Source organism: Pipra filicauda, unplaced genomic scaffold (assembly GCF_003945595.2).
Source record: "Pipra filicauda isolate LSUMZ 115617 unplaced genomic scaffold, ASM394559v2 scaffold6_size6359152_pilon, whole genome shotgun sequence".
NCBI lineage: Eukaryota > Metazoa > Chordata > Aves > Passeriformes > Pipridae > Pipra > Pipra filicauda.
The window spans coordinates 3328809-3347184 of record NW_024104865.1 but is presented as its reverse complement, the minus strand read 5'-3'; the positions used below and the strand labels follow the sequence as shown (position 1 = coordinate 3347184).

At 37.1% G+C, this 18376-nt stretch overlaps 1 protein-coding gene across 3 annotated transcripts in view; it reads right to left on the bottom strand.

Annotated features, from left to right (window-relative positions):
* Positions 1–18376, bottom strand: part of RBM25 (RNA binding motif protein 25) — a 34145-nt gene that overhangs the window by 2304 nt on the left and 13465 nt on the right. For 2 of the 3 annotated variants that reach the window (XM_027749180.2, XM_027749188.2), the window contains exons 6-18: positions 17581–17741; positions 14813–14995; positions 12576–12629; positions 12236–12319; positions 8427–8704; positions 7288–7510; positions 6891–6980; positions 5430–5503; positions 4574–4724; positions 3888–4212; positions 2600–2874; positions 2051–2149; positions 720–767 (exon numbers count right to left, since the gene is read on the bottom strand). In XM_027749180.2, coding sequence (XP_027604981.1) covers positions 720–767; positions 2051–2149; positions 2600–2874; positions 3888–4212; positions 4574–4724; positions 5430–5503; positions 6891–6980; positions 7288–7510; positions 8427–8704; positions 12236–12319; positions 12576–12629; positions 14813–14995; positions 17581–17741 — 2045 coding nt within the window. The remainder of the gene's footprint in view (positions 1–719; positions 768–2050; positions 2150–2599; positions 2875–3887; positions 4213–4573; positions 4725–5429; positions 5504–6890; positions 6981–7287; positions 7511–8426; positions 8705–12235; positions 12320–12575; positions 12630–14812; positions 14996–17580; positions 17742–18376) is intronic. The other variant, XM_027749170.2, reaches the window with a different exon arrangement.

Genomic DNA, 18376 nt, shown 5'->3' with positions numbered 1-18376 from the left:
CAGCTTGGAACTTCCTTGGATATTTATTAAGTAAACTCTCAATGAATTTCTCTTTCCTGAACTCATTATTCAGGCTCTTCTTGAATCCATACAAACTTTTAGCATGCATAACATCTCTTGGGAAGTTCCCCAGGTCCCTCACTAGTCACACCAAGAACCATCTACTAACTTCTACTTTGCATGTGGCTCCTACCAAAAAAGAGTGGACAATTAGTTTTTATTCACCTGTCAGTGTATAAAATATGGTGAAACAGTAGCACTATTTCGTAAAGTTTCTCTTTTCCAACACCAGGCAAAAAAGAGCTTTTACTCTTCTAGAGAAAATCATCTCTTTTGCTCATTAATTAGTAAAAGACCCACTAAACCACTAATAAAAACCTAGTTACAAGAATGAGAAGGAGGAAGAAGTGTGATTTCTGGTACAGGTCTGTTATTATTGATTCTTACATCTTTGGGACAAAATTTTTGTTCTATGTTTCTGAATACTGAGAAATTCTGAACAGGGGTCAATAGTTTGTACCTAGGTGCTGTAACCACAAAATAATGCCTGCACTAGCACAATCTTTTTAATCAAAACAGCTTTCATATCTAATGTGTGTTTTCTGTCCATGTTCTATGAACACCAAGTATTTCTGTTATGGACTCCTGCCATTTTGTATAACTGACTATTAGCTTCAGTAAAGTGTAGAAGGCATATCAGTTACACAATTTCTGCTTACCATGGCAACATCATCCAGTATGCTCTGTGGTGAGCTGTGAGCCATAACCTGAAAGAAACAAATGTTTTTAGACTGAAAACTTAGAATAAACCCTATAAACATATTTGGAAAAAATCCAGTTATGTCTGGATTCTGACTGCTATGCACATGCGCTAAGTATTTGCAGTTCATTAGGTCCCAGTATTAGCCAAGGCAAAAATTAGTATTAAACTGCATCAGAGTCCATCATAGTGAGTGCAAGTTTAGGGTTGATTACTAAAGAACAAGTTTCAGGAAGCTCCTGAGATTCACAGGTATTTGCTGGCTATTCTTGCATCTCCAGCTAAGCTTTCTTAATTCAAGGAAGAAGCTCCCCTTTCTTCAACAATAAATTTGTAATGGAAGGTAAAGGCAAAATTCTCCCTGTATCAATCCTCATAACAGGTAAATGCAAAATCCAGCTAAGTATTCAAAATCTTTTTCAGAACCAAATAAGTTGTCTTTCAATACTATAAAATTTCATTTATTTATATATATACATATATACATATATATCTAATATAAGCATGACAAATATTCAACTTCTGCTTTTCACTTTGTACTAATCAACTGTGTCACAAAACCATCACACTTGCTTTGCTTCTCAGAGTAGCCCTAAAAGATAAACCAAGACAAGCCATTATGAACATGAGTACCACGAACCTGAACAGTTTTCCAAATTCCCTAATAAAAAGCCATAGAGCTGTCCTGAGAGACAATAAAAAGGCAAGTTGTAAGAATTCAGTTTGTAATTTGATGGAAGAAGCTCCACAGACTTTAGTTGCAACAAGTCATGCAAATGGTTAAAATGATTAGTGTTAGAATGATTTCTAATGCTAACTCTAAAACCTTAGTATTTGCTTACTACTAAAGGAACAACTTTTTAAGAAATTCATCTAGTTAATCCAGAAACATACGTAAAAATCAAACTACTAGCTCTTTTCCCCCTACATTCACACAAAGCCTATTTCTAAGTTAAAAAATGTTACTGGCAAGTGAGATATTAAGTCTGAAATCTAATAGTAAAACTATCAGTTATAACAGCTGTTCTTGACAACTGGTTATTTCTTTCTCTAGTTCCATGTTTATCTAACATAGCATCTAACATGTACATATTGTGCATAAGCACTAACAGAGGTTAAATTGTAAAACATCAGGGTACTGATTCCAAGTTCACCGTCTCTGCTGACCAATATCACAGATTACTGAGAAGCTAAGAACAAACTGCCTCCAAACACAGATATGGCAGTCACTGCTGCAGTTTAAATAGGGAGCAAACCCCAGACTTCACAAAGGAAGCAGAAGATACTAACCTTAGAACAAACAAAGTCAACTAGCGTGGCTTCTTCTTCACCAATATATTCTATTATTTTTTTGTTGATCCATGGTCTAATTCGACGTTCCATTAATGTCTGGAAAAAGAAAAACACAAACTCAAAATGAATAATTGCCTTAAACTTCACTGTCTTGTAACAACTGCCAGATAGGCAGTTAGAAGACTCAAACAACTACTTAGCAAAAGATACATATTGCTGTCAGTGAGACAACCCTCAGGGATTTGGCATCTGCAAGTATTTCGGACATCCACTCAAACATGTTTTTACAGGACAAGTTTTTCCCTCTTCCATAAAACTGCTAGACATGTATGCAGTAGCAGCGATTCAAAAGAGACCAAACAAAAATAAGCAGGCATACTCCAGAATAAGGATTATATATGAACAAGAAATAGAGGACTCAAGTTTGACTCCATTTGATGGTAATCCTCCAATCCACCGGGGTCCCAGTAACACTGTTTTTCTATTCAATTTAAAGGTTTGGAAAAATTAAGCCTTTTTGTAAATGGTTAAATGAAATCAACTTACTGAATCCACAATTGACCAATCAAGAGGATAAGCAAAGAGCTCTGGTTTTGCTGTGGGAATCTTCTCAATGAGACTCTTAATATGTTTGCGTTTTTCTTCTGTATTGACACTGCCTTTGATATTGCTTTTATCTTCATCTCCATAATCCAGGGGGACAAGTTTCCTTTTGCGGGGCACATCATCACTGTCTTCATCATCAAATTTATTGAAAACACTATCCACAGCAAGCTTCTTCCTTTTTACAGCATTGGGCTGATTAGGACTATTGCAGGCACCTAGAACCCAAAAGACAGAATAACATATTCATGAACTTCAACTGAAACTAGTTTGCTCTTCACACATTTCTTGAGGAATGTTGGTTTGTATGTTATATAAATGCCTGTGAATGCCTGGCATCGGCTTTTAATCTCTCAAACTCTGTTATAAAAGTGGCAAAAGAGGTAAAAATCTCAGATGGAGTTTGTTCAAGATTTTTGAAAAATAGGATCTTTTTCTCTACCCTGAAACTAATTAGCACTCTAAGTGAAAGGAAGGCTAAAGCCGAGTTTCAACCTTAGCAGAAGCAGAGCACAAAAGTGAAAGGTTGCAACGAATCCTGCTGTAGGAAAAGCGCTAATCAGCCTAATACCATAGAGCCTCTCTTCATTGAAGATCTAACACAGTGTGAGCTCAAACTGCAGCCTCGTATAATTGAAATAATAAATAATATATGCACAAACCTTCTGGAATACAAATATCTTTAGTTCTGCTGCTCAGAACTAAATTTTTTTAGAACACCCAGATATTGCTAAAGTACTAAGGAACTATATGCTCAAGTTCCACTCACAGTTGTCATCCATTCATTGTGATACTCTAAGAGGAAGAAAAAAAAATCTAATTTTATTTTTCTTTAAAAGGGCCTTTTTAAGTAAATATAAGAACTATCTAGGTCTTAAATTTAACATATACTTACACCAATGAAAAGAAGCAATGAGTTTTAAAAGAGATATTTATAGATATATTAAGGTGAAAAAGCATGTGAAAATAACCAATCCCAGCTCAGAACATTGCTAAAAATTTTAAGCCTTGAACATGCCAAAACTTCCCTCTATTTTTCCCCTCTAAATTTTGGAAGAAGAGAGCTCTATAAAACGTATCTTCTAGGGCAAATGAAGCACAGCATCTGGGTAACAAGAATGTGACATAAGTACATCAAAACATTTGGAAAACCATGTGGTTACTCAGCTTGGCTTTTTTTTTTTTTCCACTTTGATCCCATATGAAAGATTGAAATAAAATGTAAACTTGCCCAGTTTGAGGCTAAGTCCTATTTTGGGCCGATGCTCCTCCAGCTGCTGTTGTTCAGGTGAATTTTCATGAGGGATAATAATGCCACAGGGAGATTCATCACCAGGTGTGTTAGGGGTTGCATTTCCACTAGCAGAAGAAACAGATGGAGCAGAACTGATGGGTCGTAATGTTGGTTTAAGGCAGGGCTTTTGTTCGGGCTCCTCTTCCTCTTCCTCTGGCTCTTCTCTCTTTTCCTCTTTTTCTGCCTTGTCTTCCTCTTCCTCCTCAGACTCTGGCTCTTGTTTAATTTGTGGCTGCCTGCGCCGCTCAGCTTCCTGCTCCATCTACAATGAAAGAAACAATCAGCAAAATAGAAGCTCTCTCAAAACCAGCACTGTTTGAAAAGAATCTAAAGACCCACCTCTTTAGAAGACCGTTAGTCAAGAAATACATGCAACTACTGGTGTTATTATAAGAAATAGTGATTAATTCAGATTTGTTTTCCAACTCCATCCAATCTGGATGTTAATCTGGAAAGTGGTTTGTTTTTTTTTTTTTTTTTCATTGTTCTTACTGCTCATCAAGACTTCTTTTTAAGAAAAAGTGAACAGAGGAAATAGTAAATATCAGATCGCTTACACAATTTTGCTCAATGCAACCAGAATACCAAGGACTTTTTTTCCTATCAGACCAACAGCTACTCACCCTTTGGAGTTCTGCATCTGGATCTGGGTGTCCTTCTGCCAGAAGACGCTGCCTAATTTCTTCTAATTCTTCCTTTTCCCTTTTTCTATCCCGTTCATCTGCTTCCATCTCTTTCTCCCTGTCTCGTAGCCTCTTCTGAAGAGCACTACCCCTACAAGAGATACACATTTTGTACTTCAAAAAACATTTCAATGAGAACCTTGTACCACAATACAAGAAAAACTTCATACAGATGTATCTTCCACTAAATGAAAATAAGATTCATAAGAGCACTGGTGTCCTCTATTTTTGTAACAGAAAAATATAAGATACCAGGTATCAACCTTACTATACAGAAACTACTCCATCACAAACAGATGTAGAATGTGGCTGCTGATCTTTTTAGAGAAAGAATCAAATTATTTTATAGGTTTTTGACAAGAACCACTTCTGCTAAATTAGTTTAATGCAAACGTTAGTCACATGCTGAAGGATGTTTCCAATGCTTTACTATTAACAAGCTTGTTCTTCATACTATCTACAGCTTCCTTATAGTGAATTATTTAGAGGCATGCTTGTTCCCTTCTCCCTGCCCCCACCACCTTATTTTGACATTTCACTGACCTCTACCCTGCCTCACCCACGACTTAAGTGATAGGAATGAACAGCTACTCCCAAGCATTAACAAGTAGCAGTAAGGAGTTTCCCTCTTCCCTCTGTCAGTGAGTGACACTGAAAAAATTTAGATCATTATAACCCTTACAGTGCCACATAATCAGTTAAATATAAACTCCATAAGCCTCTGCCAACAAACCCCACAATTGTGTTGAAATGAACAATGAAGACTTAATTGTTAGGAATCAATACAAAGACATACCTGTAGTACTTTGGATCATCTCTGTCATCATCATAATCTTCTAAGAATTCTTTTAACCGTTTAGCTTCCTTTGTCTGCAAGGAATTGAAACTTAAGTAATGATTTCTGGTTTTCTTTCCAAGAATTTAAAATTTAGTAATATTATTAGTAAGTTAATTGTAGATCTACTGCACTTTCAACTAAAAATACAGAGTTTTTCAAAGAGAAAATGGAAAAGTTTTAGAATTGCCTCCATCAGGTTCACTAGGATTGTGTCACTGATTTGCATATATATGCATACACACATATATATACACACGTGTTTTTTTGTTTGTTTGGTTGTTGGTTTTTTTTTTTTCATTACAGATGAAGAGGATAAAAAGTTCCTGTTCTCCAAATCCATAAATCAAGTACTAGGTATTTTCTAATGGCATCTTAAGTGTATTTTATCAGTACTGCTTTGTTTCAAGAGCTTTTTAAAAAAAGATTTAGTTATGCACAGAAACAAATCAGATGGCTGCTTCTAGAATAAGCACTCTCCTGTTCCTAATCCAAACCATGTGGCATTATAATAATGTACAGGCCTAAAATTGAAGAGGGCAAGGGGCATAGAGAGGAGACATTTTTTTTCTCCCTCTGATCATATCAAAATAGAAATCTAAATTAGGACATTCTAACCTGTATCTAAGCAATATCTTTAAACCAACAGTAAAATATTGCTATGCTGATGACTTTGAGAAACCAATTATGATTATGGTTGTAAATTCAGCACAAAATTTAATACTGCTTTCTACAGCTGCCATCCATAGCCAGCATCCAGGAGGATTATGAATAGAAAATATCCTTGAGTCATTCTCAAACATTTTTCCCCCTTATGCATTTAGAAGGAAAACTTAGATTCCACATGAAACAGTGTATTTTATAATCCCCTCACCCCTGCATGTTTCTTTACATATTTGGCTTTGAAGCAATTCCTAACCCATCATCTACTTAGAACTCTCTCAATATCTCCTCTCCTCTGGGAAAATTATGAAGGGAAACAACACCCCTATAACTTAAAATCATATCTCACAGAAGGTTTGGGCACATAAGCAGGTTGGAAATTAAAAACCAGGCCTAGTCCCACCTGCATGACGGAAAACATACAGTAAGTTTTGCCACAAATCTGACGCAAATACAAGTTACTGATGTAATAGTTCATGATGATCAGACCACCGTATTTTGCAGTTCCCCACTTCTCACTCCTGCCTTCACAAGACCAAGCCACTAGGCTTTGTTTCCAGACTCTAAATAGTACTCACACTTATTAGACATCTTCTGTTTCAAGTCTATTAAGTGTGGGGTTTTTGTATAAAAACACACATGGTCTCCTCACAAAATGAGAGTTCTACTAGTATTGATAAACAGTAGTACAATGTTCCATTCTAAATGAGACCAAGAGAACAAAGCAGGAAAAATGATATGTAAAACTATGAACCTTACCATTTCCCTTCGTCTTTCTTCTTCCCTTTCAGCCTCTTTTTCATATTCTCGACTTTTTTTTCGTTCTCTGATTTCCCAGTTTTTAAGACGCTACAACAGAAGGAAATATGCACACTCAAATCTCAGGAACATTAAGAACAGTAGTACTACTTCAGAGTTAGTCTGGATTGTTGTTTAAAACAACTGCATTGTAAAGAATTTGCAAAATTTTATTTTAAAACATCAGAATAAGAAGTCAAAAGTTATTTTGACAGTGACTTACATATTCTGCCCCAATTCACGTACTCAAAGATTAAAAGCTTTTTTAGGAGAAGGAACTATGTGTTTTATAGTAGACTTAATATCAACTCTTAAGAAACATTATTTTATTTAGAGAACCTTAAAAATCCCAATCTACCTCCTGATATGCAGCTTCTTTTTCACGCAGTTTCCTCTCTAGTTTTCGTCGTTCATAGGCATCTTCTTCATCTTCCTCTCGGTCTCTCTTCTTATCCTTTTCCCGCTCTCTTTCCCGCTCTCGTTCTCTTTCCCGTTCCCGCTCCCGTTCTCTTTCCCTCTCGCGTTCTCGTTCTCTTTCCCTCTCGCGTTCTCGTTCTCTTTCCCTGTCTCTGCTTTTTTCTCTGAAGGAAGGAAAAACCGCCAAGTTAAGTACAGAGCATTCCTCCCCACTCAATCAAATGATTTACAACATCTTACAGGTTATTTTTCTTCTGCAATTTACAGGATGATTAATTGGTATAGCAATAGGCATAAATCAATACTACTAACTTATTCAAAAACCCATTTACCTAAAAGTAGTTGTTTGAGCACTAACCATTAAAAAACAATATCTACAGAAACCAAGCATAAGCATGTGGCAATTTCTTATCAGAATCTGGTAGTAGTTCTCTATAAACAAGTTAAAACCACCACAAATAAAGGGTATCCTTAATAAATCTTTCATGTTTACGTGGCTTACAGGCAATTTTAACACTACTGACTAGATGATTTGAAGTGAAACAGCTATTTTCTCTATGGTGAAGAGAGAAAAAGCAGCACTCAGAGTATGTGACATGATTAGTCAGTTTGAGACCGAGTAGTCCCCATGTTTTTACTAAAAAATCCACAAAACAAACAAAAAACCCCACAAAAAATCCCCAAGGCAACCAACCAACCAAAAAATCCCACCAAATAACAAAGGAAAAAGTAAAACCCAGTTAAGCTAAAGCATACAACAGACGTAAGGCAACCTTAAGTAGGAATAAAGCTAATAATGAAAAATAAGAGAGATTTGAGATAAAACCAGTATCTTTAAGCCATGGTTTGGGGGTTGCTTACTGCATATTGCAGTCCTTATACTCTTGTGCTGTGGAGGGAATCAAGTATTCTCCCAATTTGTATAAATACAACACTTTCCAAAATTTTAATTTCCTATTGTTACTCTGATCTTCCACAAGGACCATTCTCTTTTGAATGGCAGCTGATCTGCTGAACTATATGCATTTAGTAAACATCTCTAGGAAAAACTGAGATGAACAGCAATCCAGATACATTTACCTTGATCTACTCCGATCCTTGCGATCTGAACTCCTTTCACGATCTCTGTCACGATCTCTGTCTCGTTCACGGTCTCTGTCCCGGTCCTTAGTTCGGTCACGATCCCTATCTCGCTCCCGTTCACGCTCCCGTTCCTTCTCCTTCTCTCGTTCACGCTCCCTCTCTCTTTCACGCTCCCTCCTTTCTCGTTCACGCTCCCGCTCCCTTTCTCTTTCTCTGCGTTCTTTTTCAATTTCCTGTCTTTCTTTCTCCTTTTTGCCTTTTTCCTCCTCCAGTTTCTAAAAACCAACAAGAGAACTTTCATAGTTAATTTTGCAGTTACAGGAACTGGATATTCCCGGCGCAACACACAAGGCTGGTAATGGAAATACCAAAACCGCCACTAATTTTGAAATATTAAATAGGGTTTGGTGGGTATTTTTTGGAACTCATAAGTATGAAATCAAAATGCAGCAATCACAAGACTAAGTTTCGTGCAAAAGCATAGATCTACACGGACCAGCAATCTCCAACCTTAGCAGAGTAGGGCTGGCCTTGGATTATAAGCTGACTAAAGTGCACATACACAGTGCATTACCAGTCATCATTCAGGTGGGATTCAAATTCCATTTGCCCTCTAAGCCACATAGGTACAAGTAAGTGAACTTCTAGCTGATAAAATTAACTGTCCATCTAGGACAATATATTTCAGTGGAATGCTTACTGGGACAGTGAGTTGTTTCCCAAAAAGTCTTGGCAGACCAAAACTATCCTATATGAAAACTTGGGTAAAGAAATACATCCACTTACATGTGGTGCATGTGGTTAAACAGTAAAGAAAACTGACACCTTTCCCCTTTTCCCTCCCTAAAAAAGTTCTAACTGTTCATTGGTAAGAACTGGACTCTGCAGAACGGAATTCTTAACTTCCGCCACTGCAAGATGGAGACAGTTAACAAAAGGTTGGAAATAGCTCTTTTGAAACACAGGAACTAAAGGTTACCTGCTACAGTTTTACTAAAAACTGTACCAAATTGCCCCCTTTTTTCAATTAGATATAGTACTTGTGACCAGAATTCCTATAAGACATTAGAAAATACATCAACAGAATGATAGATAAATCCATCCTTGGAAGCAATTGTTATGTGTTAACTTACAGATGCTGTGCTAGGACATGGGCCGCCAACACTGGATTAACCTTGCCTATAAGCTATGTTTCTGGGAGGAAGAGCAAGTACACGGTTCACAAATATACCAAATAACAACCAAATATACCAAATTTCAACCTGATGGATGCCAGAATACCACTTTTTGAACAAATATTGAGCAGAATAAACACGTTTATCCCCTTTGGCTCCACGTTTACCATCACTGAAATGAAATTAAAAACTGGAACAATGAAACAGCATTTTCTCTGGTTTCTGTTTTTTTCTTTTCTTTTAAACAAAGCATTTAAGACAACTTTAAAAAGCAATCTTACCTGATTAGTGTTCTTCTGCCATGGGCACAGGGACCAGAGAACCGACAAAGGATTACATAAATAAAGCTAATTCACTAGTGATTAATGTATCCAGTGAAACTATGCTGCATTGATAGCACAATACAGGCAAACCGATGTTGGATACATTGAAATCACAAAAGGAAAAAGGGACTAAAAATGGCAGGAATTGGTAGGAAACTGATGTGAAAAAAAAATCAAACTTAGATCCTGAAATATACACTAATCTGAAAACTAATTTCTAAGGACTGCATTTTCCAGGAGCTTTACAGTGTTAAACCTCAGTACGGTCAGATATTAAGCTAGGTTGTCAACTTTTAAAAATCCAACTTACCTCAAATTTCATATACTTTTAAAGAAAACTTTACATACTGAAGTGGTTGATACTTACAGGTTATCTTTGGCTGAACTCCTGTTTTGCCACTCTCAAAAACTTTGTTTGTGATGACATTTCTCAAGAGAGTGGATTTCTTTCTTTTTTTTTTTTTAAATATATTCACACAAGTGTAAATACACATAAACAAATTTTGATACGTTAAGATCCATTTTCTAAGTCCACTTTCTTAAAATCCAATCGAAAAAAATCAACTGGTCTGTTTTGTAATCAAAATCTGACCTCTTTTAAATTCTGTAAGCCTAAATAAAAGGATCTGAAAGGGTAATGGGATGGGAACAGTATCAGATAAATTGAAGTAATGAACAGAAATGAACAGGTAGAAGAATTATAAATCTTACCTTGAGCTCTCTTCAGACTCGTCCGTGCTGTAAATGGACGCCCCCTGCAATGCTGACACCCTGACAGTCTGTCGTTATTGTTTTATAAACTCATACCAAAAACATGCAAAGGTTCACTGTGCTCACTAGCCAGCTGCTAAGGATTCAACAGCCCCTTTTAAACATATCCAATATATACAATGACTACTTCCAGTTGATTTTTAATGTTAAGAAACCCAAAACAGCCCCCCAAATAATAGATTAAAGGCAGTAAAATGCCCAACAGCTTCTGAAACAATGAAGCTTGGTTTTTGTTTGTTTTGTTTGTAATTTTTTAAAAAAAATTATTACTTTTTTGCATCTTAGTATCAGTGACAACTTGGGGCTGGGAACTGAACATAATTCTACTGAAGTTTCACCACTGACCAGTTTCACATTCAATTGCTGAGCTTCTCCAGATGATTTTTTTCTAGAATTTTTCCCCAGGTTTTTATCTTCAACAACTTCAGTCAAGAGCAAAACTGAATATGTGTACTTACAATAACACGTAGTCACCTGTGTTTATATTGATACAGTTGTGTGAAAACATGATACCAACCCCAGTGATTGCATGTGGTAAAGCTAAATAACACGGGCATACTTCACCTTTTCTTTAATGTTGATTTGGGGGTATTTTGAAAGAAAAGTGTGTGCTCAAAAGAGGAGCTTGCTGATACTTCTCTAGGCCAAGGACCATTCCAATCTTGTTGGGGAAAAATTAATACCAACTTTAAGCTAAACATTAAAATAAGAACGTTACATGCATAGTTGCACTTTACTATCCGCAAGTATCACCTTCCAAAGCAGAAACATTCACAGATGCACTAGCATTAGTGGAAACTTCTGTAAGTGGGAACCCTGAGGTGGGACTTGATGTGCACAAACATTTCCAAGCCAGTTACCCCTTTGCATATTTTTCTGAGGGGGCATCCATAAGTATAATAAAAAACAGAAGCTCATACTTACATCCTATTCCATGTTACTTTCCAAGCTGTGAGTTTCATCTTGCATTAGTCACCATATGATCTCTATCATAATGGTGGGGGTCAATGAATAGATTAGCTTTATGGGAATTTACAGTTCTTCCATGCATCTAAAGTTTGGTAAGTCTGGTAACCACTGACCTATTTTTATCTTCCCCCACTCTTAACTTAGAACTATTAAAATAAAAGACTTAAATTTAATTCAAGTTTCAACTCTTCATAAAATCTTGGATAATGTTACAAATCTACCTACAGAAACACACTCAAGTGTATGTCTTACGCTGCAGCCCCGTTTAGCCTTAGTTATAAATATCTTGACTTAATGTATGTGTAGCAACTTAAGCTGCCTTTAGTCATGGTAAAGTGAGAAGACTGCAAAATACTCAGTAGCAATCAAAGTCTTAGCATAAAGATGTCAAGGGCCACTTTAACGTGGCAGTTGTCTTTTTTTGACTTGTAAAGAACTATATGTATATTAAACCTAATATAAACATCATTTTAAGTGATAATGCAATGTACTGCTAAATTTTATAATAGTGGTTTTTTGGATTTTGAAAAAGCCTAATTTTTATCAAGTGCAAAAACAAGAATACTACCTTGTGTGTATCTCTGAATTTACTGATCTCTCTTGATATCAGGTCTCTTTTGTCTTCCTCCATTTCTATAGCATTTATATCCTCCTAAAAAACAAGGGGGACAGGAGTAAAAGCATTAAGAGCCATCTGTACAGACACAGGAGAAAAAGAGAAAAGCCGCAGGTTAGAAGTTTTCAACCAGTCTTGCAAGAGATAAATAAAGTCCTTCTGCAGTACCAAACCTGACAGTCTGATGTTAATGAGTGAAAAAAAAAAAAAAAAAAATCAGATGGACAAGAGTCACAAATCTGGCAACTAGCAGTAAACATAGTCATTGTCAAAGCCTACAATGTAAACGAACCTTGGTGATGAGTGGATAAGGTATCAGTGGGGCCACTGGAAATCTGCGGAAAATCTGCGGAAAAATCCACGGAGATTTTTTTTTTTAAAAATAGATTGCACACTACTCTGAAAAACAATGTTTTGTATGTTTGTACTACAAAGCAATATTGTATTGCTGTGATCTCATTTCTTTGATTCAACAAAGTTACAGAAGAACCTCGCTAATTCTCCCTTTGCTGAACTACTTTAAAACACATAGTGATGTCTCATGTTAGTAAGACTTCACTGAATTACAAGTGTACTACAGGATATTAGTACGCTATGGTAGCATCATAAACAAGGCTAAGCTACACTTGCCAAAATAAATGTTGTATATCTTGATTTTATTTACTCGCTAATTCGCAAAATTTGGTAGATTGCACCTGCTAACTTATAATTAGTGCGAATTAGCGAGGTTCCCCCGTGCTTGAAATTGAAAACCAGATTCCACTCACTCTCAGTTCCCCACACACATTTTCAACTCCCCCACATCAGTCATGCCTTCATCCAGGAGAACTAACAGCCTCTGCTGCTAACACCAGCGGATTGATAGCACAATCTTCTTCATACCAAGCTCTTCAGGGGACAACAGCCCCAAGGCTGGCAAGTTTCCACACCCTCCCTCTGCCCCCCCAATATATCTGCATCCATCTTCCCTTTCCCCCCCACCCTCAACAGTCTTTCTCTCCACTCTCCTTTAAAGACAAGAGCAACAAGCTAGTACCGTCTCTTCACTCCCACCTCTATCCACACAGGCCAAAGATGGCAATTTCCAAGTTTCTTTTCCTCCTTCCCAATATGGGAGGTATGATGGGATGCATTTCAACCCACAAGTGCTGTGTATTTTAAAAGAACTTATTTGCCTACTTGACTAGCTCAGATTGGCAAAATTCTACACAACACAGAGCTAGAATATCACTTTGTCCCAGGGACATAGTCAGCATCCAGCTCTTCAACGACTGCAACGGTCCCTTACAATGTTTAACTGCCTGGCATTATTCATGGCCATATATATATATTTACCCACAGGACAACAGACATTGTAACAGTGCTTGTAACAAAAAAATACAGCTGATAGCATTAAACAATGACTCATTACTCATTTGCAAATTCTCATCCAAAAAAACATCTTCTCCCAAAGGGAGGGAGAGGAAAGAAAAACAAATTCTCAGCTCAGCACTTTTATACCTCAGGTTGGCCATGACTAACAATGTTGTGGGAAGATATACTTGCTCTCTGTGGGAGATGTTACTTCTTGCACCATGCTTAAACTCCATAAGCATTACTGCTTTATTGCCTTGGAATAGGTACTTTGCAGAAGACTGAAATGTGTAAAAATCTTGGTCAAACCGTTTTCCAATCTCTTTCACATTAGGTGCCAAATGGTAGGTGTGAAAGCCCATTTTCCCATGGTTAGAAACTTTGCTGGAAAAGCTAAGTCTGAGTTTGCTTATTCTTGTTCCCCCTTCTCCAGTTTGTTTTAATCCATAAAAAGGTCATTTGACAGAGGCAGGTCTAAACCAGAACATTCATTCCTGCTTAACATGGTTTTTTTTGCATTGCACAAGATATGAAAGCCAGCTGATCAAATGCAGCCAAATTGAGATGTATGATTTTGTAAGGCAGGAAGACTATAATGTGCCTTTCATCCCTGAAGGATCCCTTCAAGGTTTGTAAGGTATACACATATACAACTAATGAAGTGCTTCCACACCTGGGTAGACAGTTGCAACCAGCTGGATCAAGGCACACTACAAGAATGCATACTATATAAGCAGAGAGAAGAATTTTGTCAAAAACTACCAAATTCCTGGCATCTTTCATTGGAAATGGATGGTATGCAGAAACTCTTTACAGTTGTTTTTTTAGTTCTCATCTGAACGTCTACATGCACATACAGATTAAACTGCACTAAATTCAGTATTTCCACCTTCAGAGGGATGAAAGGTTGGTTCAGTCCTGCCCAGATTCAAACCTGTTGTTCCAAGAAGTCTAGGTGCTTAGATGCCTAAACCATCCTGAGTGGATGGTGTCTATAACTGACTAGCTTTCAGCTCAAAAAAAAAACAAAACCAAAAAACCGCTGCTGACATCAATGGTTGTTGATGTGTTTTCTCATCAGAAGTTTAGGTTTAAAGTATTTGCACAAGGTTTGGCCATTATATAAAGGTGAGTTGAAGAAAAAAAATCTGTTTTGTCCAAAATCAAAACACATACGTCCTCCTTCTTTTCCTTTTTCTTCTTCCTGGGGTGAGAGTCAGATTCCTGGGAGGGGGCATTGAGCTCGCTGGAATATTCTCGTATTAAGACTTCAATGGCCCCTTTAATTATCTGATCTCTTCTCTTTGTTTCCTCATCCAGTGCTTCATCATCGTCATTTGTCGTCTCTGGTCTGGAGTTCTAAGGAAAAATGGCAAAGTAACAGGAATCAAGAAACTAAGAATAAAAGTAGTTTTATCAGAAGTTCACCTTTGATCATCAACATTCATGCCCCTACAGTATTTACTATAAAAAAACAAAATCCCAAACCAAAAAAGAGACAAACAACCCCAAACAAGCCACCACACGAAAATCAAACCACCTACAAGTAGTTATCAATTGCATAATTTCAGTCAGATCTTTTCACACTGGCAATACCATATTTACCACACAGTGTTACATGTGGAATGGCTGCAGAGAGCGAGTGTAGGATCGCATAATAAAACGGAACAGAAAAATGGTGATTAAGGCAATAGACAGGAAAAGAGTGAGCGCACGCAAACTCCCAGAAAGGCAATCACTATAGTTGCAGCTCTTGATCAAAAGTTTTGCCTTGTATATTCCAGAATTTCACCGTCATTTCAACAGCAGTTCCTCAAAGCCTTCTACTTAAGTGCCATGCAATACAAATGCCTACCTACAACTTTCAAGCTACAACCTATAACAGAACTATATTAAAGAAACATCATTAGGAAAACATTCCCTGCACAGCAAACTCTTTCTTTAAATTATTGTTGATCAAGTACTTTGCAGTTCCTCATCTTTTTGCCCCTTTCAACCTTGCAGGGAGGAGGAAAAGGAACACAAAGAAGTGCCTTTCACTAAACGTTACATGAAATGGTAGAACGATGATCTGCACACTGAGCAAGGTAGCCCACCTCTTGATCCCCTGAATCTTTTAGAAAAATGGAATCTCACCTGAGAATCCAGCTGCGTATCCCGTCAAGCGATAGGTGGTGGGTGGAGTGAGGGGGAGGGAAGGGTCTGATGGAGCAGCAGCTAAGAATGAGGGGGAAGGGAGGATTCAGTTGGAGCTGAAGAAGCTGCAAGGCCAAGGAGGAGCAGGCTGAAAAGAGCTAGAAGGCAGTGACAGGGAGTGGAATTGAAGAGGTCCAGGGAGAAGAAGTGATCAGGGAGAGGAGCTAATTAGATAAAGATTTGCTTGGTGTGTGTCTACATGAAATTGTGTTGTAGTGTACATGTTCGATTTCTTGATTAAAAATACTAAAGAAAAAAGTTGCAACTTTTGGATCCAAGTGGCACCAGCACAGCAATGATGGTATGAAGCAGGTATTGCAAGCAGTTCAATTACAATACACTTCATCAGTATTCCTCAGCAATTCACAGACTTTCTTTGCACCACCACAAAAAAAAAAGCGCAAAAAACCGAACAAACTGAACAAAACCTAACAAAAAACATGGAGCTAATCTCATTCTACAGTTCAACAGAATGGGTTCATACCATTGTCTTCAGAAAAGCCATAAACAGTACCCTCCACTTCATTACAATCAATCCCCCAGAACTGATTGTAACCCACAGGGGGGCTCACAGAAAACAAAATTCAAAGGAGATGTACAAGAACTCCACTTTAAGCTTGTTTACAACATCAGCTGTGAAGCACAGTATCACAGGTGATGCCAACATGAAACAAGGAAGTATGGAATGAAAGGGGCAATCAAATCAGACCCAGGCTAACAGCTAGTATGGTACTCCATTCAAAGCCCATGAAGTTCACGCTCTGCTTTTCGAAGCCACTGCATTCAATCCCACACACTGGGTATGCAGTCAAAGATACATCGAGTACCTCAAGTCATCATTATGCCTCTAGTTCTGGTTAAGTAACATGAAATAAAAGTACTTGTGTTTCCACTATTTCAAATATTCCAAATATTCCAAACTGGAATTTTAAAACTTTACCTGCTATAGTGTGATTAATATTTTTAAGTTTTCTAAACAAGAGCCTCTTCTCACTTTCATTTTACGGAAATTGTTTTAAGAGCTAGCTTAAGACACATGCAAAATTTTAAAACTGTTATAGACCAAACTCAACAACTTGATTGTGGTGTGAAATGTATTATTTTAGCAAAGAAACAGACATAATTAATTTTAATGCAAATTTGTCAATTAACTACCTTTGTATCTTACAAGAATTCAAAATACCAAATACCTGTAATTATTCCCTGAGAGATCCTTAGCTCTAAAAAGGAATGGTACAAAAGCAATTTCTCCATCTACTAAATGTCTGAAACATGCTGTCTGATAACTGCATCTTCAACTGAATGATCTACTTCTTTTCCTTTTCGATGATTTGTTCTATAAGATCATCAGTGAAGGGGAAAAGAAACTTCAATTCTCTTCAGACATCCAATTTACAGACTGACACAGTAACAACCACTTCTAGAGTTTATACACTTTCAAGAGTTTCTAAACAAAAATGAAGCAATGGAATCATAAGGTACAGCACTTTAGAATGAACTTCAGAATTAATTCTAGAGATGCAGTTGTAGCTTACAGATAAGTCTGAAAACTGTGGAATTAAGAGCTTACACTTCTCTGCCTTTCAACATATCTTCAGACTCATTAATGTGATTCTGGCAAAATCCTAAAATTTATTAAGGGCAGAGACAAGAGCAGAAACTAAGAAACATGCTTGAAATCTGATCCAGTGAGTATGTTACATTGACACTCCACCAAAAGAATGCAAATCACACATTTATATACATACCCCATTAGATGCCTTTTTCTTTGCTTTCCATTCATCTAGCTGAGCCTTTGTCTTTGCATCAACTTTGACTAGCAGCTTCTTCTCTCCAATCTGGAGGTCATGGAGTAGTCTCAGTGCTCGCAGTGTGGAATCTGGTTCTTTGTACTCACAAAATCCAAAGGCTGAAATGGATGATTAAAATGAAAAGTAAAAGCGTTAAAGCTCTTCAGGTAATTTACTCTGTGTAAAAAAAAGTGTTTTGAAATAATAAACTTGGAACATAGGCACTCCCTTTTTAAAAGCCAGGAGTACACATCATAAAAACTCAGAAAGTTCACTTACTGCATTAATCTTTGATGCAACTAATGGTGCAGTAAATAAGGTGAAAACGATACACACATTGTAGATGCCTCATCCCTGGAAACTTCCAAGGTCAGGCTGGATGGGGCTCTGAGCAATCTGATGTAGTTGATGATCTTCTTGCTCATTGAAGGGGAGTTGGACTAGATGAACTTTGAAAGGTCCCTTCCAACTCAAACTATTCTATGATTGTGTTTGTACATCAAAGACAATTGTCCTTTGACACAGAAATGCATTTTACATGATGTACATAAGGCACTTTAGATGGATTTGCAACTGTCTGAAGACCAAGGGCATTAATCAACAGCTCACTGCTAACCTAGAGGGACAGGTATTTCAAACTAGGTTTTTCACAACAGTTACAGAAAATTTTAAATTAGAAAAGCATTTTATGAGAGCAAAATAAACTAAGTTTGATATATTTTAAAAAAGCTGAAGGAACTGAATTACACCCTTA